Genomic DNA, 23,800 nt, shown 5'->3' with positions numbered 1-23,800 from the left:
CGCCCAGGGGTGGATGCGGGGAAACACAGGAGGACACGGAAAAACACCAGCCGCTCACTAACACCTTAACAACAGTTCACCTGCTTTTATATATGTTTCTATATAGTATGTTATTATCCTCATACCTTACAGCACGTTCCCATACTTGCCGTTCAATTTTCCCCTACTACTGGCAGCAGAGTTTGTTTGGCTTTTTACTTTGTTACTTTTCTCTAATTTTATAATATGATGTAGGAAAAACAGATTTATTGATATAGAAACTATATCTATAGCAGCAGGGTAACCTTCTGATACCACAGATTTAAAAAAAAAACCACTGGTTAGTCCTCCTCCAGCAACCATTCTATTAAAATGAATGCAGCAGAACCAAATGCAGTGTTTTTAATATACATGCTCTCTTTCAAAACCTGTTCCCTACATTACCTGCACTGCAACTCAAGGCGCCAAACTCAAGCAAGAATTAAGGGAGTGCCACAAAGGTATGGTTAAGTAACATTTTCATGTAGACTACACCTGACAGTATTCCTTGATTGGTATCAACAATGTTGTTTACCTTTAACACTGCCAAGTTAAAGGTATAATTGTCCAAAAAAATCTGTGACTGTTTTCAACTAAGTGGTTTGATTAAAGTGTAACACGTACAGATTAGTCTGAATCGAAAAGTTGTCTAACCAGTCCCAGAGGCATATGAATCTTTCGCCTCAAAAGAATTTGAGAGGTATGACATGATTGGCTGAACCTCTGCAGGTGAAAATGCACAGTGATGGGTGGAGACGCTGCAGAGTGAGCTCCACAGTGCAGTAGCTACGAGCTAGAGTGCAGGACGGTCTTCAGCAGCACAGGTGAGGGTTTCTTGCTGGATATGTAAAACACTTGAACTCACATCTTCTTATTGTTACGAGGAATTCCAGGTGAGTCAGGATAAATAAAGGGAAAAAGATAACTTAATGACAAACGTTATAATGAGAAGGACAGTTTAGCCACAGAGTAAGGACAGCAACAGAGTTCAGGAGTTAGATGGCAATTACAGAAATACTGTAAAAGAAGAACAGATATTTGCCAAGTGGCTAAAAACACACAGTGACTAAAACAGAGTATGTATGTATGTCTGTGGTAGAGCATTGTGGAGAGTGTGATCTCTGTGATGAGTTGCAGTTTTTGTGGCTCCTCCCTGTGACACACCTGCTGCTAACAATCACAGAAGACTAAACAGAATGAGATTAAAAGGAAGTGTCAGGGTGGTTTCAGAGCTAAATTTCATACCTTTTCCCTCTACTCTTTTCTCTTTACAGTTTGGTTTCAGTTTTTGAGTCTTTCATCCAAGCAAAAATGCCATTCTTCGATCGTTTGAAGGACATTTTCTCCCGAAACTCAGATGATGACACTGTCAAAGTGAGTCATATTGTGAGGATATTGCACCCAAGTCTGCTTACTTGAGTATTTGAATTTCATATGAATTTTACTGGCTGGCGAATAAACTTTTTAAAGTCCTTTAAAGTCTGTATTTTGGCTGATCTTTTAGGTGAATGATAAGGAAAAACCTATTTATTATGGAACAGTCACTCCATATCCAAACTTCAATGCGAGCGACGACACTGCAATTCTTCGACGTGCCATTGAAAGTAAAGGTGCGTGTGCACTCTCTCGTTTTAATATATTATACACGTTATGTTTGTTTTAATTTAGACGATATGAAGTTTAAAGCTGAAATACAGGTCGGAAAAAACGAATGTTTATTGCAATTTTGAATTGGGTGTGAGGTAGTTTGCTTCTTTTGGCTTGGATGATTTTATCATTTTGTGGTGCTTACAGTAAAATGTAACTTGTCATCTCAACAGGAGTGAATGAGGATGCGATCATTGCAGTCCTGGTAAAGCGAAGCAACGAGCAGAGGCAAAGGATCAAAGCAGTCTATGAAACGGAAAATGGGAAGGTGAGTAATTAATTTCTGCTGTATTCAAATCTGTACAGCATGAGGCTGAGAACAATGGTAGTGTCTGGGAAAATATTACATATAGAAATGCTCAGTGCATCATGGGAATATGTTGATTTCTGGCTCCAAAAATCAAACATCACACCTTACATCTCAGATGCTGTCAGACCAGACATGAAACAGCCTTTACCCTGCCAGCTCTCTAATGGTACAGTCACACTAGAGAAAATGGTTGCTGGAGACTTTGGCATGACCAAATTAACTTGACCATGTTCAATAAACTTGCAGTGTTGTTGCCTTTGAAATTGTTGGCAGTAAAAAGGAGTCCGTCTGCGAGGTGGATGAATGCAGTCAAGTTGGTAGCTGGTGAAAAACCAAACCTGTTGCTTTCTACACACATTCACAGTCCAGCCAGAACCTCATAGATCAGAGACAGAAATTTCTCTACAAATGTTGACGTCATTGCTGCAGGATAAAAGTTTAACTTCAAAATGAGACAGACACTCGACAACCTTGCTTTTATATAGAAATATATCTCAATCGACTGAGCTGAGGCGACAGTGATTGCAGGAGACAGACTGCCCACCACCAGGCCACTTTCACTTCAAAGTGGTTGTCTAGAGGCTAAAGGGTGTTGAACCCTTGTTATCTGTAACTGAATGCATAACAAGTCAGCAATTACTGAGCAACCATATAACTGAGTCATAATTGGTCTACAAACGCAGTGTTCACATCACAAAAGATAACCGTCATATATTTAATTTAAACTCAAAAGATGCCTCCAAAAGTTGATTCTGTTCATCTGGACGTAGCGTTTTGTGGGAGAAACGTTTCGTCACTCATCCAAGTGACTTCTTCAGTCTCAGCTGACTGCAGGTTTCCCCAAATCTTATAAACAGTACATTTGCATAATGACTGAAACCAGCCCACTGAAGGAACAATGGGCTGGGAGGTCAGTTCCTTAATCTTAATTAAGCAAATTCTCATGACCTTAATTCTGTTTATAAGATTGGGGAAACCTGCAGTCAGCTGAGACTGAAGAAGTCACTTGGATGAGTGACGAAATGTTTCTCCCACAAAACGCTACGTCCAAATCAACAGAATCAACTTTTGGAGATTTACTTCCCTGGATGATTGAGAATGCATCAAAACTCAAAAGATGATTACAGTGGACAGTAGTCCTTCAGAAAGATCATCCTTGTGTGTTGCAGAAGCTGACTGACAATTTGAAAGCAGCCTTGACAGGAAATTTGGAGGACATCTGTCTGGCACTACTCATGACACCAGCTCAGAATGATGCCTACCAACTCATGAAAGCCACAAAGGTAGGATCTGTGGTTTATGTACTAAACCTTTGATTGGGGCAATATTACTTCTTTTGTTTTCATTCATAGAGCAGTTTTATAGTTGTTGTTTTTTGTTGATGTTTTTTTCAGTTAATTGAGACGTTACATATTTAGATTAAGTTTATCATTTAGGTTGTGTCATTAGTAACTGAATTAAATTGTGATCACAAAACTGCCAGTTGGTTCAGTATTGGCCAAGAACCCTCCCACTAGCACACTTTTGGTTTGTAGGTCTGGGGTTTGAACTTAAGGGAATTTTTGTGCCACAGTTAAAGAAAACTTAAACGTAGATTAGAATAAACAAATTAAAAAAAACAACAAACTACTTACTTGTAATTCTGTTTGAGGGGCCCTTAAATGTTTCTTCTTACTGTTTATAGATTTTATTATTTCTGTTATTTGATTTATTCCCACAGGGTTTGGGCACAGATGAGGAAGTTCTGACTGAGATTTTGGCAACAAGAACAAACCAAGAGATTCAAGAGATCAAGAAGGCCTTCAACCAAGGTGTTATCACAGTCATGTGAAATCACATGGTTGTTGTTTGGGCTTAATGCTGAACTAAGATAGAATTTTATACAACATCTTAGGTATCTAGCTGACACTCATAAGTGTCTTCAGTGTCTGTAGCTGCTAGAAAGCTAGACTTATTGTAGTCATCATGTGGCCATCATATTGTTGTAAACTGATGCTTATTCTGAAATTCTCCTGATTCCTCAGAGTACAAAAAAGAGCTGGAAGAAGTTATTAAGAGTGAGACCAGTGGCAACTACACCAAGATCCTCCTGGAATTACTAAGTGGAGGTAGAGATGAGAGCACTCGCGTAGACAATGATCTTGTTTCAAAAGACACAAAGGTAAAATCACATAAACAAAATCTTAAACTATTTTGCTTTATGTTGTCAACAAATTATGTGAGAATATATTTTGAGAACTCTAGTTTAACGGTTCCTATCTGTGGCATTTGGCCAAACATGTGTGTGAACATAATGTAACATTCATAGAGGGTATAAAAGATGGACGTAGTCATTAATTCAAACGAACATGTTGGTGGACATTAGCACACTTGGTTAGCAAGCTACACCCATAAACTGTGCTTTATTTGCTAAGCAACGAACTAATAAAACACTGAAATTTCACCCACTAAAGCTGAAGCAAAATCTTCTTGGCTATATAGATCAAAGCAGTTTTTTGTATCAGGCTGTTTAGTGTTGTAATTCTAGGGACTTTAACGTGGGAGTCAATGGCTGCGTTTTAGAGTCAGCCTCATGTGGCCACTAGAGGAACTGCAGTTATTTCCATTTAGGTGCTGGCTTCATTTTTCACAGCTGGAATACTCATTAGTCATAATTATGTGGTTAAAAAAAAACAACAAAAAAAAAAACTTCAGCCATTTCCTGATACAGTTAGACACATGATTTTTGGTTGGGTAGGAAATGCTGCATTTATAGGGGTCTGCATATGCACATTAAGCGAAAATATATAACGTTTGTTGCATGGTGCAACAGTGGCATAGTTGCGAAGAATAAGTCTGACTTTTGGTAAAATACTTGGAATATAAATTATTGAAATTATAAGGAGTATAAGTCTTTATGATTATCATCCAATTTTTTTTGTGTGTGTCTGTAGACGCTGCTGAAGTTATGTGAGCAGGGCAGCGGATTCAATGTGTCCACCTTCATTGACTTGATGACCAAGCGCAGCTATCCTCACCTCCGGAAAGGTGAGTTCTTGAAAAGTGTGAACACTTCTTCTTGGTTGGGTTTGACTCATTAGACACAATGCACTTCTGGAAAAACAGGTGGAACCAAACTCTTGCAGGTAGGAGGCGAAACACACCCAGCAGTTTGAGAACAATACAGTTACAGTCAGTCTGGATTTTACAAGAGTTATGAAATCTGTTTACCTTTTATCTGCTTATAGGCTCAAAATACATACAAGCTCAAACATATACATACACTCTCACTATCATTTGGTCAAATGTCTCTGAGCAAGTTGTACTTCAACCAGATATTTTTGGTAGCCATCAACAAGCTCCTGACATGATTCTGGCTGGATATTTGACCGTTCTTCTTAACAGAACTGGTAGTGTTTATTTAAACTGGTTTCCTGACATGGACCCGGTTTTAGCAAAGTATCATCAGGATTACAGTCAGGGTTTTGGGAAGTCCATTCCAGGAGCTAATCTTGGCCTACTTTATCCATTGCAAAAGCAGTTTTTGAAATTTGATATTTAAAGTGAAGTTGAAGAATTTGGAACTAGTCCTCCTTCTTTTCCCTTCCACTTGCAATGTACATACCATTGGCAGCAAAACAGCCCCAGAGCCTGATGCTACCACCACTATGCTTGACACTTAGTACAGTGTTCTTAGGTTTGAAGGCTCTACTATACTCTTCCATTTGCATAGAGTTGTTTGAACTGATGATCCTGAAATCTGTTGTACAATTGCATAAATTTTCTAATCGAAACTGCTGTTGTGTGAAGTAATGGTGTATTTGTTTGCTCTTTTTTTTTTTAAAACTTCAGCCTAATGTTTCACTGGTCACTAAAATCTGAATGTTTATGTTTATACATATTTTAAAACTACTTTTTCATTTCCTCAGTTGCTAATGAAATATGCTGCATAGCCTTAACAACATATTTGATTTTGGTCTAATAACTCAGAATTACCAGTTTGTCTGTTTACCTATTAGTATTGGAGGCATTTGGCAAACAGACGGATGTCAAATTACCCACAGTGCTGAAAAAGGAGCTGAAAGGAGACACTGAAAATTGTCTCATCGACCTTGGTAAGTTGATGTTTGTCCTCATCAGTTTATGTAGTTTTAATTGTGTTTTCTGTTCAAGGTGGGGGTGGGGTGAGATCAAAGGTCATGTGAGCGATGAAATCCATCCTCTCGCGAGCAGGAAATGTGCATCACATAGCACGTCTTGTGTACATTAAGATCAGGAGAGATTTAAGATTGATTGAGCAGTATAACGTGAAAACAGATTTCCACAGTATGGGCTCTAACACAGCTGTGAGGCAGCGCAGCATCTGGACTCGACTTGAGATCATTTTGTAACTGTTTGTCTCTCTTTGATGTCCATAGCAAAGTATGCCTGGAACACACCAGCTGTCTTTGCCCAGAAGCTTGTTAAGGCTTTGGAGGTGTGTGTATAATTTTTTTTCATGTGTGTGTGTTCCTGTCTAGCTATCTTTGTGAGGACTGAAATCTGCATTCTACTATACTTGTGAGAACCAACAGGCACTTATGAGGACACACTCGCTGGTCCTCACAAGTTTGAAGGCCTTTTTGAGGCTCAAAATGTGGTTTTAGTGTCAGGGTTACAATTAGGTTATGGTTAGGTTTAGGGTAAGGGGCTAGGGAAACCATTATGTCAATGAAGGTCCTCACTAAGATACCTGAATGTGTGTGTGTGTGATTTATGTATTTTAAAAGGAAGGTTCAAGTCTGTAAGTAATTTCATGTTTTTGGACTAATGTAGTCTGGAAGCTGGATGTTTTCAACTGTTCAGGCAGTTTGAGATTGAGTACTTCTGCAGTATCTACATTGCAAAACGGATTCACTTACTTGTTCACTTACTTCACTTATTTACTTACTTCACTTACTTGTTCCCTCAAAAATTAAGTCCTCTTAAAGACTTAAGCTGGGCCACTTATAGTAACTTTATATTAAGTATACAATACTTAACAGCATATCAAATAACAGAGCTCCAGTTTGTTTTAAATTTACTTTATATAACCTTAGTTTAACAAGTTACATTTAGAAAATACCACAATGAATGGCTTAGACTTTTGCCTCAGAAAGTTGAGGGTGCTTGTACATACTATTTAGTTGTTAGAAGAAAGTGAACCTGTGTCCCATATACTACATAGCTACAGGAACACTGCAAGTTGCTGAAGGAGTCCGTACTCTTGGCCACTGAAAAAAGGTTTCTGATCAGCAGCTAACTCTTAAGTAACTATTTGGATCTTAACCCCAACATAAAGTCTATATAGCATAAAATCAATAACTGAAGCTTTGCTCTGCTCTGCTCTCACAGAAACCAGGCACATGTGAGAAAACCCTCAACAGGATACTGGTGAGTCGCTCTGAGGTCGACCTCAAGAAGATCAAGGAGGTATATTGGAACTGTCAACAAAGATCCCTGAATGATGACATAGAGGTAAAAAACAAAACACAAAAAAACCTTGTTGTTATCATGTTGTCTTTAATGATTAAACACTAAAATGACAGTGTACAGTATCTGGAAATTTCAGCTAATAATATCTTTGCTCCACAGAAAGACACCAAGGAGCACTATCGGAAAGTCCTGCTTAGCTTGTGTGGAGCTTTTTGAAATTCATCTGTTACCATTTTACTCTGGAAACCAAGACCAGCTTATTCCACTAAATACTCACAGCTTTAAATCTGAAGTGCATGACTACTCTGTTCTATTGAGATGAAATTTTAATAAAGAAGTTATTCCAGCACCAAGCATTTCATACCGTATTTCTTCTCTTTCTTTTAATGTCCTTTGAAATATAATGTATGAGGAAGTTGTATAAATATGCATTAAAATGATATTTGGTTATTAGAAATGCAGAAAATAACATGGGAAATCAAGTATTTTCTATTTAATCTTCAAAGTCAGCAGTAAGGCTTTTTATATTACATAAACTTGTAGCCTCCAGATAACTGACAAAACCATCTAGGGTTAAAATAATGTGTTTGAATTGGTTAATGTCATGCGCTTGTATTTTTTTTTAGTGCTTTGAAAACACAAAATGCTTACTATCAAAAATTGTATTCCCAACCCAAATAATGTAGTAAGGAAGCCATTGATACATTTTTAGCAAAATTGGAGCTGCCCCAAGTTACAAATGACCAGAATATGAGACTCATATCAAATATAACTAAAGAAGAAGTTGAACAGGCCATTAAAAGATTAAAGAATGGTAGTCAAAGGAGCTTGCAAAGAAAAGCGTCTGGACTTCTTTAAGTTTACTTGAAGACGTTTCACCTCTCATCCGAGAAGCTTCTTCAGTTCTAAGGTCAAATGGTGGAGAGTCCCAGATATAAACCTAGTGGGAGTATCCCCCCACAGAGGGACAAAAGGACCCCCTGATGATCTTCTAATCGCCTGAGCCAAGGTGTGAAACTGGGTGTGGGTCCCAATCAGCCAGAGTTTCGGGTGTGTTCATTGTGAAACCTGGCCCCACCTTATCATGCGAATTCCTGAGGTCAGATGGCCCAGGATGTGAGTGGGCGTTAAGGCGTCTGGGAAGGGATCTCAAAACTGGATTATAGATGGCAGAGAGTTGGTGTCGTAAACCCCCGCCTCTGTTCAAAGATGGTCGCTCACAGTGGACATAGATGGCTTCTTTCACTCCTCTTTCAAACCATCTGTCCTCTCTGTCCAAAATGTGAACATTGGCATCCTCGAAAGAGTGTCCTTTATCCTTAAGATGCAGATGGACTGCTGAGTCTTGTCCTGTGGAGGTGGCTCTTCTGTGTTGTGCCATGCGCTTGTGAAGTGGCTGTTTGGTCTCTCCAATGTAGAGGTCTGGGCATTCCTCGCTGCACTGTACAGCATACACCACATTGTTAAGTCTGTGTTTTGGCGTTTTGTCTTTCGGGTGAACCAGTTTTTGTCTGAGCGTGTTGCTGGGTCTGAAATGCACCGGGATGTCATGCTTGGAGAAAACTCTCCTAAGTTTTTCTGATACACCGGCTACATAGGGGATGACAATGTTGTTGCGTCTGTCCTTCTTATCCTCCCTCGCTGGTGTCTGATCTTCTTTTCTGTGCCTCTTTGCTGACTTTAAGAACGCCCATTTAGGATAGCCGCACGTTTTGAGTGCTTCCTTTACATGTGTGTGTTCCTTCTTTTTTCCTTCAGGCTTAGAGGGAACATGTTCTGCCCGGTGGTGTAGGGTCCTAATTACTCCAAGTTTGTGTTCCAAAGGGTGATGGGAGTCAAAGAGGAGGTACTGGTCCGTGTGTGTGGGCTTCCGGTAAACTTCGATGTTGAGTTTGCCGTTCTCTTCAATGTGCACAGCGCAGTCCAGGAAAGGCAAACAGTTGTCCTTTGTGTCTTCCCTGGTGAACTTGATGTTTTTATCCACAGCGTTAATGTGCGCAGTGAAGGATTCCACTTCTTGTGTCTTGATTTTGACCCAGGTGTCGTCCACATATCTGTACCAGTGGCTGGGTACTCTTCCTTTGAAAGAGCCAAGAGCCTTCCTTTCCACTTCCTCCATGTAAAGGTTGGCTACAATAGGTGACACGGGGGAGCCCATGGCACAGCCATGTTTTTGTCTGTAAAAGCCTTCGTTGTATTTGAAATATGTAGTGGTGAGGCAGAGGTCTAACAGTGTGCAAATCTGATCGGGTGTGAAGTTGGTCCTGTCCTCCAAGGAGCTGTCTTCTTGTAGTCGTTTTCTGACAGTCTCCACGGCCTCCGTGGTGGGTATGCAAGTGAAGAGAGAGACTACATCAAAGGACACCATGGTTTCATCTGGATCCAGGGTAAGTTTCTGGACCTTGTCGGTGAAGTCGGTGGAGTTCTTGATGTGGTGTGGGGTGTTCCCCACAAGAGGAGCAAGGATGGTAGCAAGGTGTTTAGCAATGTTATAAGTGGCTGAGTTTATGCTACTGACTATGGGTCTGAGTGGGACAGCTTCCTTGTGGATTTTAGGAAGTCCGTAGATGCAGGGTATGGCATCCCCTGGGTAAAGGCGGTGATATGTAAGGCGGTCAATAATTTTGTCCTTTTCAAAGTCTTGAAGGCAAACTGTAACTTTCTTTTTGTAGCTGCTTGTGGGGTCTCGCTTTAAGGCTTCGTAGGTATTGTTGTCACTGAGGAGAGTAGTGATCTTTGTATGGTAATCTGTAGTGTTTAGGACCACGGTGCATCTTCCCTTATCAGCTGGTAAAACAGTGATGTTGTGGTCTTTGCTCAGGGAAGCGACGGCCTTCTTTTCCTGTATTGTGAGGTTGGATGGAGGGACTTTGGCACTGGAGAGCGTGGCTGAGACTTTCATCCTGATTTGCTCTGCTTCTGTCTGTGATAATTTATTAATCCGTATGGCAGATTCTGTGGCTGAGCGTGTTGCATTTCAGACCCAGCAACACGCTCAGACAAAAACTGGTTCACCCGAAAGACAAAACGCCAAAACACAGACTTAACAATGTGGTGTATGCTGTACAGTGCAGCGAGGAATGCCCAGACCTCTACATTGGAGAGACCAAACAGCCACTTCACAAGCGCATGGCACAACACAGAAGAGCCACCTCCACAGGACAAGACTCAGCAGTCCATCTGCATCTTAAGGATAAAGGACACTCTTTCGAGGATGCCAATGTTCACATTTTGGACAGAGAGGACAGATGGTTTGAAAGAGGAGTGAAAGAAGCCATCTATGTCCACTGTGAGCGACCATCTTTGAACAGAGGCGGGGGTTTACGACACCAACTCTCTGCCATCTATAATCCAGTTTTGAGATCCCTTCCCAGACGCCTTAACGCCCACTCACATCCTGGGCCATCTGACCTCAGGAATTCGCATGATAAGGTGGGGCCAGGTTTCACAATGAACACACCCGAAACTCTGGCTGATTGGGACCCACACCCAGTTTCACACCTTGGCTCAGGCGATTAGAAGATCATCAGGGGGTCCTTTTGTCCCTCTGTGGGGGGATACTCCCACTAGGTTTATATCTGGGACTCTCCACCATTTGACCTTAGAACTGAAGAAGCTTCTCGGATGAGAGGTGAAACGTCTTCAAGTAAACTTAAAGAAGTCCAGACGCTTTTCTTTGCAAGCTCCTTTGACTACGATGACCTGGATGACTGAGAACCTTCACAGACATTAAAGAATGGTGAAATTATTCTAATAATACATAATTAGACCAGCAAAGTAGCAAACAATGATCTTTGGAGTAGTCGGGCATCCTAGCATTGCCAAAAAAAACTGTACTTAAGTGCAACTGTCTAAATCTGGGGTACATTTGGGTATTCCCAGATCCGGTCCTTTTTGGACCCCTGATATAGTCATATATGTCATGCATATGTTATTCTTTTTCCTTCCTTTTTGGTACTCTTCCCATGTATGTGTTTTTGTTGTTGTTGTTGTTGTTTTGCACTGTTGTTTTCGAAAACTTAAAAGTAAAAATTTCAAAACAAGACAAAAACCAAATCTCCAATGCCAATATGTTTGGGGCTTTTGTTTGAAAGGACTTACTTAAAGGAAATTTGGTCTGTTTTGCATGTGGCTAAAAAAATCGCTCATAACACTGCAGATGCAGGATCCGGGAGACAAAACATTAACTCAAAAACTCATTGCTGGAAACCCACGGGAGAAACAAAAACATCCAGAGCAGAAGAAAAACAAATTGCAGAGGAGCACGAGCCATAGGGGGAGGACACGACAAAGGGCAACTTTTTAAAATATATTTTATATGTTTCTCCAGGAAGAAAGAAACAACGAAAATGTTCATAAAACAACTTTCTAAATAAAGTGAAAAACAAACAAACAAATAAAAATATATCTTCTATCCTCATTATCTGCGCAGGCGCAACGCTGACGAGTAATTGCACGTAACGTTTACCGTGTCCGGAAGTGCCGTGGCAACACGGGCAGCTCGGGTGTTTGATTTTCTTTATCCTGTCATTGCGGATTTTCTCGGTTATTACAAGCACTTCAGACTCATACCTTTTCAGTATCTTTTTCTGACCACGCGTCCACAAGCTTCTGGGTCAAGTAAACCGTACACCGAGGACGTGACGCCACTGGAAACTTTGGGGGGAAAGTGGCTAGCTAGCCGGCTAATACGCTAACAAAGCTACCAGCTGATTGTAGTTTACACATCAGACACTGACGGGAGGATGAATAGAACGCTGAAGAAGCCAGTTTATTTTCTCCGGCGGTGAACAGACCGTAGTTTAAGCTGACTCTCCTGCCAGCAGCGATGTAAAGGATGCACAAGTAACAGAAGTAACTCTCGGTGGAGTGGAGCTGGTGGGTTTTGGGGAGCTTGAAAATGGAAGAAAAATACAGCAGTAACGTGCTCTCAGGGGGTCAGCTGGGGATGGTCGAAGTGCCCGATTCCAGGTATGTTCTCCTTCCTTCATCAAAAACTCTCAGTTTAAACTGATGTAACTGTTTTCATGTCAAGAATCATTCAAGTCTCATCTATGCATCTGTAGTCCATACGTTAGCGTTTGTGAAGAATTGATTACTCTGTAAATTGTCCACAGCAGTGGAAAAACCACCATTATTATTTCCCATTGCTTGTTGTGTCTGATATTTGCAACCAGACACCATATGTAAGAACACTATAACAAAAAGCCGTCAGATTTGCTTATAAACTAATAGTCATTACATTATTATTAAGCATTATACCTTTATATTTTACTTTATTATATATATATGTATGCACACACACACACACACGTATATAGGTATTTGGTATACATATTCAGTAATGCATACAGTGTTATATTTGTACATGTATTTATTCTTATAAATCTCAGATTTCCATTGTTATATTTTGCTTTGTTCGTATGTTATTGTATTTTCGCACACCTCTGTTGCTTGTGAAGCTTGCACACAAGAATTTCACTCGCATGTGCTGTACCTGCATATGTGATGTGACAATAAAAGCGATTTGATTTATTAATAAATTAGTATTCATTATACCCTTAGTCTGAGCTGTATGTTGGTATAAAAACCTTCAGGATTGAATCCAGCCTGCTACGTGTTAGTGGGCATCTAAAAATTATCAGGGGTTGTCTAAGAATTGGTTTATCCAGTCTGTTGTGTCAAGGGCTGTGATGCTGAATCCCCAGCAGACCACAGCACAGTACACTCCATTCACCACAACTAACTGGGAAAATCTTCAAACTCTTCCTTAGGAAATGGAGCCCTTTTGTTTCCTTCTTCTATACAGCCTCTGTTTTTGACTTCTAGTTCATGTTGTTGTAGATGTGGACACATGGTTACTTGTCACTCCTCCACCACATCAACATCCTGTCCCAGGATAGGCACAACATCAGTTGTTCACCATCTGTCTGGTCTTATTCCCATTCAGAAGCCGATCATCCCTCCTCCTAGATCACTCCACAAAAGCATTCAGCTAGCGTTTAGTACTCCTTCTCCTGCCCATGACTAATGAATCCAATCACTGCATAATCTTCAGTGTTTCTGTAGGTGGCATGACCTGTTGTTATGCTGAAAGTCTGAGGTGCAAAAAAGGAATACACACAGACTCTCTTTAAACCCTCAGTGAACTGAAGTTAAATATTTCTGTCCTGGGAGAAGAGGGAAACCTGATGGAAAATGGTAGAAAACAATAGACTAAACTGGAAATATAACACAGAGGTTTTCTATAAGAACGAACAGTTCAGATTTTGTTTCTTGGGGAAGATTACGCCTGTTACTGTATGAAGTTTGCCCATAGGTAGAATCAGTGTAGATGACAGTTGGTTTTGCTCTTATCACACACAGCCTGTACTAATGTGTAGCGTGTTCTTTCCTTGTGCAGGTTAACCAGGTACATTGTTCTACTCGTCATCTCGAAGGTCCTCAAAGCTCTTGGGATCTTTGAGTCATACGATATCCTAAAAGTGGTTCACATAGTTCAGTTCATCTTCATACTGAAATTAGGGTAAGTACTCTTTGTGTTTTTATGTATTATTGTTAGTTAGAGCTGCTCTGTAGTGACAAAAATCTTAATTACAGTTATTCTGGCCGATTTTTGTTGACTTTGCAAACTTCACACACTTGCTCGATAAGAGCGATGAATAGATATTTAATGTCCATCATCTCAGCTGAACGTGTTACCGGCTGCAGTGAGTGTGTTTGAGGTTTTTCAGGTGGAGTTAAAGACAAAATGTGATTATTCACCAAGACCTTTTGCTCATTTTGTATTTATAGATGGTGAAAACATGCTGATTCTTTTTTATTGTTTTGATTTTAGGAGTGCAGTGTTTCTGCTTTTTTTCCAAAAACCTTTTTCATCTGGAAAAGTCATCTCAAAAAGACAGGTTTGTCTGCTTTAAAACCTCTAATCTTCCTGTTCTTTTTACTGTTGTTCATTAGCTTGAACAACTTATATATGTCGTGTTTAAGATGATTCAAGTCTAGCTTTGCAAAAAGAAAAAAAAACACCTTATGCATTATATTAATTTCTGTTGATGAATCTATTTTCTTTGCAGTGGATAAAGTTGTTAAAGCATGCTGTTTTCAGCTGTGTCATATCCCTCCTGGGCTTCTTCGGCCTAACTCTTTGTGGACCTCTTAGGTAAGAAGTAGTTAAGCAGTAGTTAAATAAAACCAAATGCAGCATTAGAGTTGGAGGAAAACAGTTTAAATCCTTCCCTGAGAGTCCCATTGTGTTTCTTTGGACTAAAAATTGTTGTTTGGGGGTCTCCTAAAAGAAACAAGAAAGTCAGGTTAGCTACAGGTGCACAAGGACACAACCTTCAGGGAATAGTTGATCAATTTAAAGCAGTTAGGGTTGTGGATTTTTAACTGGGAACTATCCAACGATACTTCAAAGATCATCTCACAGTCTCCAACCTAAACTGCTGCATATAGTTATGGCAGACATGATTGCTTTGCCTGGCAGAATTTTCACTAGAATAATTTGACACCTGTCTTTATTTCTTAATATTTGCATGTTTCTTCAGTTAATACAGTAGCATCTCATTTCACACACACACTGTATTTGTTCAACATCTGGCAGTATGTTCCTCTGGTTTTGCCGTTTAATAGTAATTGAGAGCTTCTGGGGCTTTACAGCATTACAGCCCACCAGGTGCGGGTAAAACCCACAAATACATATTTTAAGACCAGAGAAAGTCACATGCACAGTTCCTGCAGTGAGCTACTTTAAAGTGGTATTTTAATGTAGTAGGCAAGTATTTTACTTTACAAACTTATGTTCTTGTATTATATTCAGCTTGTTACATGGCATTTTATTGGCTTTGTACGCTATCCCTACCTCCTACAAGTGTTTATAAGAATATCTGCAGACTAACAATGCAGGAACTCCAGCAACACTTAAAGGTAAATGTGGCTTTCATCAGGGTCATGACCCTAATAAAGGCCACATGCCGAAACGCGTTGGTCAGTTAATAGAGTTGTTCCTCTTTACCTTTGAGTGTTGCTGGAGTTCCTGCGTTGTTAGTTTCTTATCCTCTTCTTGCACCTTGGAAGTAGGTGAAATTGTGCCAGAAATTTTTGTCAGTATCTGCAGACTCACAGCTGTATTCAGATATATTATTAAAATTGTGTCTTTCACAGAACGTTGTTGCTGTTTGAGCACAGTGACGTTGTGGTCATTGCTCTTCTTGGGGTTCTCTTCACAAACTCAGGAGGAGGGCCATCAAAGGTAGGAGGCCATAAATTCACATGGCAGAAACTGCTTTTAGTGTCGGTGTGATCGTGGTTATATGACATGAGCACTTTATCTCTGTAACATGTTTTTGTGTTTCATTTCCTGATGTTTGAAAAGTACAGGTAATGTTTGTATTTATTTGTGTGAAGGAAACAAATCTTCATTATAAATATAAACTGAAATTATAAACTGAAACACAACTGACCGATTACAAGCCGCCTCTCTCCTCCATATGCAGTTTAAGAACTGGTATTATAGAGCAGGCAAAGAGGCACAATAATAATATTTAAAACACTCATTATTTTGAAAAAGGTAAATGATTGAACTCTCTGTTAAATGTTTATAATGTGCATTTCTGTTTACTTTGCTGTGACTTTGTGCAGACTAGAGGTGCTGCTTTCTTCATCATCGCTGTGATCTGCCTGCTCCTCTTTGACAACGATGATCTCATGGCAAAGATGGCCGAGCACCGTATCCTTTGAGCCGACACTTTAGTCCATTGTCAGTGTTTGTTAGTTTGTGTTTGTGTTGCGTTGTTACGCCTCTGTCCTTTACTGCATTTGCCTTGATTCCCCCTCATAACCAGCTGAGGGACACCATGACAGTGCTCTCACTCACTTCCTGTATACTGTGATTTCATTTTTAGGGGTAGCAGATCACAAAGTGAGTAAAGCTTATTCCCTACCTTCTTGTTTTTTTCTTTCTAAATATTGGCTTTCCAATAATTTAATTCAGTTTATATACAGCAGAAGAAAGGGAGTCTGTCTCTTTCTGTCTGATTCAGTTCCTTGTTGATATATATATATTTATGTTTATGGTAATGTGTACTTGTACTTCCTGTCAGGGTGGTGTTGTGCTGCTGGTGGCATCCCTGTGTCTGAAGGTCGGATTCCACACGGCCTCCAGGAAGTTGTCAGTGGAGATCGGCGGTGCCAAACGTCTCTATGCCCTCGACAACCTGGTTTCTGCCATGGTGCTGCTGCCCTGGGTTATAGTACTTTCTGCGACCACAGAAGTACGTGCACCAGATCACATGATAAAACGTGTTTGTTGTTTAGCTAGCCGTGTTGTAAACATCTCATCTTAACCCCAGAGCAAAGTGGAGTCGTGGTCCTCTCTCGTCCTGCCTTTCGGGATGATCATCTTCTCCGTCACGATCCTGGAGTTTTACGTCGAGGCCATCTGCAGCACCAAGATGGAGACGCCGAGGTGCGCCCGTTATGGCGCCTTGGCCCTCTTCTTCAGCGCATTGCTGCTGGCAAACTTCTGGACTCACCCGCTGACTGACCAGCTGCGCTCCATGAGCAAACCAGCGCACCACGGCAGCACAGAGCACGTGCTCTCTGGTGGAGTGCTGGTTAGCGCCATCTTCTTCATTATGTGTGAGTAACGGCTCTGGGATACCTAGCTAATTTGTTTTACCTGCCTTTTTAATCATATTTTGCATTTAACAGTTAAAGTTAAATGGGGAGAAAGACTTCAAACACCAAAACAAGAATTAATTAAAAATTAAGTGACACTGCCTACAGAGAACAGGCATTTTAGGAAATGCATGATGGGATTTGAAAAAATGGAGCGAACACCTCTCAGGAAGTGCTACACAAAAATGAAGGCCTATTGTAGAAATTTGTTGCATGGCAACATTTAGTAAAATGTAGCAACATCTGAGAAAACGCAGTCACAAAACCAGAAATGCCACCTCGACATTTAATACAACGCAGCTCCGACTTTTCAGAATCCACTCTCCTTTACATCCTTTAAAACTCAGGCAGGGACTAACCTGAAATTGATATGGAAACAAAACATTACATCTGTCTTACTCGAGGAATTTTTGTTCTGTCTGTTCAAATACAAAAAACATTGCCCCTGCCTTTCACTTAAAGTGAAAGGGTTTCTGAAACAGCGGGTTTTAATTATTTATTTTTTGGTCAAAACCTGGTCTTTAAACTGGGTTTACACCAAAGTTGTTATAGGTAACTAAACCTAAACAAAAGAAGCAAATGTGAAAACATATTTTAATTAACTAAAATAAATGAATAAAATTAACTGACACAATTTTGTGGACTTGGGAAAACTAACTAAAATTTAAAACATAGCCTTAGTGTATTTTTTTTTTCTTTTGATAAAGATTTTGTTATCAAAACTTGCCAGATGAGGTCTCAATAAAGTCAATAAACAAGATTGTGAGTCAACTGTTTTCAAAAAGTTTTTTTATTTTTATTGTAATTACTGCACTGATACATGCCCTTAATACAATAATACTTAAAATAAAGACTAAAACTAACACTGAAATTAATTAAAAACTAGCCAGAAGTAAGCAAACCCATCCTGGAAACTAACTAGAACTGAACTGAAAACCGAAAAAATTAATAAAAACTAATTAGAAATGGATAATAATTAGAGATGGACCGATCCGATATTACGTATACTGACCTAAATTACTGGATCGGATATCGGAGAGAAATAAAAAATGTAATCCGATCCATTAAATATCACAAAAGCAGCTGTAACTCGGCTCATAACCGTAGCACGTCGGAGCAGTATGCATCACGTGATAGAGCGGCTGTGGCGTGCAAGACCTGTCAGCGTCTGGTTGAGCATTTGGAGCCTCGCTACCAAACCGGCATTTTATCTCCAAGAAAGTTATCCCAGAGAGAAGTAAAGCAAGTGTGTAAGTTCATCTCTGAATGTTTGTAAAGCATACCAGCGTTAAGCTTAACAACCGATATATGGAGCGACTCCCTCTTCTCTTCCCTCTCCTGTTGCTACTTTAATCATGAAACTGATTGATGATCAGCTGATCGGCTTTTCTGTCGTGAGTCCGTCTCTCTTGTTTGTTTATCGCCCACTTCGCGCCAGAAAAAGGAGACCAGCGGCTGAACAACAGCTTGATAAGCTGTTGTTAGAATTTATTTAATATTACTTTCTACACCAGGATCCTTTTCTACGTAGCTGACGGCTGGTAACTGTGCAGGGGCGGATCTAGCAAAGTTGAGCCAGGGGGGCCGATAGGGCATTAACAGGGAAAAGGGGGGCACAAAGACATACTTTTCTTTCTTATTCTCATTTAAAATGTCTAGCTTTTAATAAATAATTATCTGAATCTTACACCCAAAGTTTTAATCTGATTTAAAATGTATAGAAGTCCATTACTGTATATAGTAACTATTAAGTCTAATATACCCTAGTAAGCTACAGTACTTTTTCCTTTGGGAAGCAACCATCTGTGCAGTCTGCAGTTCTGTTGAAGAAAGATGTTGAATCTATTTAATTATTCTTGAAAAATAATTGATTTCTGTGCATTTTTTTCACACTGCATCAAATTAAAGTTGATTACGTCGATTAAGCATCATGAGGTGGAGGGTGGGGGGTGGTTCCCTTTTTTTTTTTTTTTTTTTTTTGCTGGGAGTTTGCAACCCTATTAGTTAGGTAGGTAAGTACTCTTTAAAATACCAGAATAGGGAGGATGGAGTAGGTTTAAGTTTATTAGATTGATCAGTGTTGCTGAACTATGAAATATTTTGGGTGCAGTGTATTTTTTGCATACAGGTTTAACAGAATAGCTTTAGTGTTTGTTTGTTTTTAAACTTGAGTATGAACTTATACAAAATGCAGCAAGATATTTTAAAAAAACAGTTTTATTGATTAAAAAAAACACTATATCGGATTCATATCGGTATCGGACATAAAAAAGTGGTATCGTGCCATCTCTAATAATAATAATAATAACAAAAACCCTTGTTTACACCTCTCTCCCTGCAGCGTCCAATATTCTCTCATCTCCTTCAAAGAAAGGCCAGAAGGGCACCTTGGTGGGTTACTCCCCTGAAGGGACACCTCTCTACAATTTCATGGGTGACGCCCTGCAGCACACATCCCAGTCCCTTCCACGATTCATCAAAGACTCCCTGAAACAGATCCTGGAGGAGTATGACTCCAGACAGATCTTCTACTTCCTGTGTCTCAACCTGGTGTGTAGGAAGTTGCTTGTTTTTGTTCTGATCTTTCACATTTTAGACCGTCTAATTTCAAAGTAAGAGCTCCGTACCCGAACCCCAATAGCAACAGAAAGCAGAACGCCGATTCTTAGAGGTCCAAAAATGGATCAGCGTATACAGGAGAAATGAAGGGAAAAACACACGTCTGAGCTCACAGTCTTTTAATATCAGCTGTTTAATAGGATCCGATCTACATCTCACTGACATTTGTGCCTGGAAATGAGGTTTCCTGCTAAAATGAATCTTAGTAATAAAGATCATAGCTGCCATTAAGGGTAGAAAATATGTCATAAAGGGTTCAATGACCTGAGGAGCAGTCTAACATTATACAGTTGCAGGCTTCTAAAAGCTAATATTTTACATATTTTACTTTTACAAACCTATTCAAAGAAACACTTATGCTAGCATTAATGAAATTCCACATTTCTTAACCTTTAATGATCCTGATTCTTATACTGTGCTTATATTTTGCATGGATAGTCTTTTAATGTATACGCATGGGACAGTGTGAAACGTAATTTCAATTCCTTTGTATGGCAAGTACATTTGAAGGAATTGACAAATAAAGTTTTCTATTCTTCTATTCTATTCTATTCTATTCTTAATGAGGGATGGGTGTGTATGAATATTTGATTTGTGCCTGTTTCTTAAAAAAATATAAAATAAAACTAAACTAAGTATAACAGGTGGAATAAATGAAATGCACAAGTTAATAAGTAAACAATAAAATCTACACCCCAGTGAGAACAACGGATTGCCTCAGACTGAACAGAATGTAAAAAAAAGTAATTTCCAGTTGTCAATTAAATAAAAGAATTAGATAATCACATCTGGAGATCATCTTAAATAATTTAATCTAATACATTAAAGCATTTCAAGCTGTTGAAAGACTCGCCTGCTGTGTTTAGGCTCACACACTATTTCGTAAGACTTTTGTTGCTCTGCATTGTTTCAGGCTTTCACCTTTGTGGAACTGTTTTATGGCGTTTGGACCAACAGCCTGGGACTCATCTCTGATGGTTTCCACATGCTGTTTGACTGCTCTGCTTTAGTTCTGGGCCTGTTTGCCGCCCTCATGACCCGCTGGAAAGCCACCAGGATCTTCTCCTACGGGTAAAATCCATCAAGAACTCGTGATCGTAAAATTGAAGAACATCACCTCCAGCTGGATTCTTAATGAACTGAGTGTTTTGTGGTTTTGCAGGTACGGTCGTGTTGAAATTCTTTCCGGATTCATCAACGGCCTGTTCCTGATGGTCATCGCTTTCTTTGTCTTTGTGGAGTCGGTCACCCGTTTGTTGGATCCTCCCAACATAAACACAGACATGCTGACGGTGAGTAAAAGGATTCCACCACACCATTTGAATATCTTTTTTACCTTTGGTCACTAAAATCACGGCTTTTAAAATTTACTGATTGCATCTTGTCAGTTTTGGAGTGATCTTATACAGCTGGATATCACAGCTGGATATGATAGAGACAATATGAAAGCGTCCGTCTGGTTTGAACTCTGTTCATCCTTCTCTGCAGCCCGTGTCTGTTGGAGGCTTACTCGTCAACCTAGTGGGCATCTGCGCTTTCAGTCACGCTCATTCCCATGGCGGCAAAAGCTGCTCGTCACACGAACACGGGCACTCACATCATGGCCACTCCCACAGTGAGCACAGCCACGGAGGCCACGGGCACTCGCACGGAGGCCACGGGCACTCGCACGGAGGCCACGGGCATGGCGGCCACGGGGGACACGGGCACTCCCACAGCTCTGGAGGCATGAATGCCAACATGAGAGGTGTGTGTTTGAGACGTGGTCTGTGGTGAGAAACATAAAGCTAGATAAAGTCATGATTTATTGATTTGTTTTTCTCCAGGTGTCTTTCTCCATGTCTTGGCCGACACCTTGGGCAGCGTTGGCGTGATCATCTCCACCATCCTCATCCGGCAGTTCGGCTGGTTGATCGCTGACCCCATATGCTCGCTCTTCATTGCCACTCTCATTTTCCTCAGTGTCATCCCTCTGTTGAAGGACGCCTGCGAGGTTCTGCTTCTGCGAACTCCCCCAGAGCATGAGAAGGACCTGAACAATGCGCTGGAAAAGGTGAGGAGATCTAGATGGGCTCAGCAGACTGTCGTGAAATTTTTTTTCTACGTGCATGGGAGGAAGAGAATCTGTATTGAGAACTGCTTATCTGTTTGCAGGATCAATGAAATTTGGAAAGCTAGTACATAAATAGAGAAAATAATTTACCAGGTTACACTACTTCCTACCTATTTTAACTTTTTAGTTCCTAATTACGGCTTGGACCCTGCCGTGGCTGCGGATTCTGTATATATATAACATTTTTGGACATAAGCAACAGGATAGGAACTTTCAAAAAACATTTTCTGATTTTAATTTTCTTCATGTTTCAGATTGAGAAAATTGAAGGAGTTTTATCATACAGAGACCCTCATTTCTGGAGGCATTCAGCCAACATGATCGCCGGAACCATCCACCTCCAGGTCATGTCTGACGTGGTAGAGCAGAGGATCATTCAGCAGGTTGGCACAAACTCTAGAATTAGAATTAATACTAATGTTTTACTTTACAGCAATGAATCCTATTGTTTGGCGAATGAATACCAAACATTGTCTTGGCTGTTTGTAATGGCACACCTGGGTTATTACTGGGTAGTTACATAATCTATATTAATAAAGCATAAATAAGAAGTACAGTTATATATTTATCCTGTAAAACCTGAACCGTGAAATAATAGCCAGAAAATTCAATTTAAAAAAAAAAAAAAGTCATTTTTATTGAACCTTCTGACAAATTAAAAACAAAAAAAGGCTAAATTAAATGTCAGTTTGCATATTTAGTAACTAAACAGTAAAAAAATAAATGTAGTGGAGGAAAAAAGAATCGAAGTCTTCTTTTCTTCCGGTTTTGATTTCTCCTCCTATACCAGCACTGTTATACTGCAAGAACAAAAGAAAAAAACATCTAAACATGCTGCTCTTTTTTTCTGTGTTGTGTTCAGTTAATTTCTTAGAATATCTTTATGCACATTTATTTACTATTAAATATTTAAATGTTAAAAAAAAAAAAGGTTTTACAGGTACATTTAGGCTAGATTGTTGGCGCTGAGGATTTTTATGGTGGACTGTAATCTGGTTTCAACAGGTGACCGCCATTTTGAAAGAAGCCGGGGTGAACAATTTGTCAGTGCAGGTGGAGAAGGAGGCGTACTTCCAGCACATGTCAGGACTCAGCACCGGGTTTCACGAAGTTCTGGCGATGACGCAGCAGATGGAGTCCAAGAAGTACCTGAACGACGGGACGTGCATCATGTAGACCAAAAGAAACGCTAACAAGTCTGTTTTCATTGATATGTACAGTGTACGTATGTGGTTTAAATAAATCTGAATATATTGGTTTTATTTTGCTGTTGTCTTTATTTACCCAATGTCACAATTCAGGTTCCTTGTACGAAAGACTCACAGCACACCAGAGAGGCTATGGGATTGGTTTATCATGTCAAACCACAATTATAACCATACGAATGATGGCAGACACTCTGTCTTCAAGTAAACTGACATTTTAGCTTTATTATAAAAGGAAAAACATGAAACCCAATCAGACTCTAAAGATAATCTAGGTTTGTTAGTCCGATTGGCTTGAAAGTGATGTAGGCTTTTGTATTCATACCCTAGATGCAGCTAATAAAAGTCTCAGACAAATTAGAATTTCCGTGACCTTGAAGTCAAGGTCAGAGGTCAAGTTTTCTAACTATCTTCTGAATCGATAACTCAAGAAGGAAAAATTGATACCGTAGATCAGGGGTGCCCAATCCTAGTCCTCGAGAGCTACTGTCCTGCAGTTTTTAGATGCATCCCTAATGGTTTGATTACCTCTTCAGCATGCCATCAAGTTTGGCAAAGGCCTGATAACAAGCCATTCATTTGATTCAGGCGTGTCAAAACAAGGATGCATCTAAAACCTGCAGGACGGTAGCTCTCGAGGACTGGGATTGGACACCCCTGCCGTAGATGTTTGGCTCGATTCAGCTTTGAAAAAACTAAAAAACTGTAATTTTGGGAAGGATTCTTGCAGGATTGGGTGAACATTATGTGCACACGTCAGGTTAACATGGAAAA

The 23,800-nt window shown here is 39.9% G+C and overlaps 2 protein-coding genes across 2 annotated transcripts; both read left to right on the top strand.

Annotated features, from left to right (window-relative positions):
• The first annotated feature begins 759 nt into the window (after positions 1-759).
• LOC146383449 (annexin A1-like) lies at positions 760-7,761 on the top strand. Its single transcript, XM_084932574.1, has 12 exons — positions 760-842; positions 1,293-1,392; positions 1,523-1,628; positions 1,839-1,933; positions 3,145-3,258; positions 3,696-3,786; positions 4,000-4,136; positions 4,909-5,002; positions 5,974-6,069; positions 6,373-6,431; positions 7,328-7,450; positions 7,568-7,761. Exons 2-12 carry the CDS (start codon positions 1,330-1,332, stop codon positions 7,622-7,624), a joined length of 1,035 nt encoding a protein of 344 aa, XP_084788700.1. The 5' UTR covers positions 760-842; positions 1,293-1,329; the 3' UTR covers positions 7,625-7,761.
• Positions 7,762-11,867: 4,106 nt separating this feature from the next.
• Positions 11,868-23,083, top strand: slc30a5 (solute carrier family 30 member 5). The gene is made up of 16 exons (XM_084934699.1): positions 11,868-12,379; positions 13,812-13,934; positions 14,247-14,313; positions 14,485-14,570; positions 15,575-15,662; positions 16,052-16,139; positions 16,255-16,331; positions 16,513-16,683; positions 16,762-17,050; positions 19,431-19,639; positions 20,622-20,779; positions 20,871-21,000; positions 21,197-21,455; positions 21,535-21,761; positions 22,076-22,204; positions 22,827-23,083. Exons 1-16 carry the CDS (start codon positions 12,309-12,311, stop codon positions 22,995-22,997), a joined length of 2,343 nt encoding a protein of 780 aa, XP_084790825.1. The 5' UTR covers positions 11,868-12,308; the 3' UTR covers positions 22,998-23,083.
• Positions 23,084-23,800: the final 717 nt, after the last annotated feature.

This window comes from Perissodus microlepis, chromosome 7, assembly GCF_051167445.1.
Source record: "Perissodus microlepis isolate ML-2025 ecotype Zambia chromosome 7, ASM5116744v1, whole genome shotgun sequence".
Classification (NCBI taxonomy): Eukaryota; Metazoa; Chordata; class Actinopteri; order Cichliformes; family Cichlidae; genus Perissodus; species Perissodus microlepis.
This window is presented reverse-complemented; position numbering and strand designations above follow the sequence as displayed.

What these genes read in the sequence shown, in the direction of transcription:
- LOC146383449 (XM_084932574.1), top strand. Translation starts at nt 1,330, where the DNA reads ATGCCATTCTTCGATCGTTTGAAGGACATTTTCTCCCGAAACTCAGAT. An exon ending in CTATCCTCACCTCCGGAAAG is followed by an intron (nt 5,003 to 5,973) that starts GTGAGTTCTTGA and finishes TTTACCTATTAG; the next exon opens with TATTGGAGGCATTTGGCAAA. An exon ending in AAATTGTCTCATCGACCTTG is followed by an intron (nt 6,070 to 6,372) that starts GTAAGTTGATGT and finishes TGATGTCCATAG; the next exon opens with CAAAGTATGCCTGGAACACA.
- slc30a5 (XM_084934699.1), top strand. Translation starts at nt 12,309, where the DNA reads ATGGAAGAAAAATACAGCAGTAACGTGCTCTCAGGGGGTCAGCTGGGG. An exon ending in ACTTCCTGTGTCTCAACCTG is followed by an intron (nt 19,640 to 20,621) that starts GTGTGTAGGAAG and finishes GCATTGTTTCAG; the next exon opens with GCTTTCACCTTTGTGGAACT. An exon ending in AGCAGAGGATCATTCAGCAG is followed by an intron (nt 22,205 to 22,826) that starts GTTGGCACAAAC and finishes TGGTTTCAACAG; the next exon opens with GTGACCGCCATTTTGAAAGA.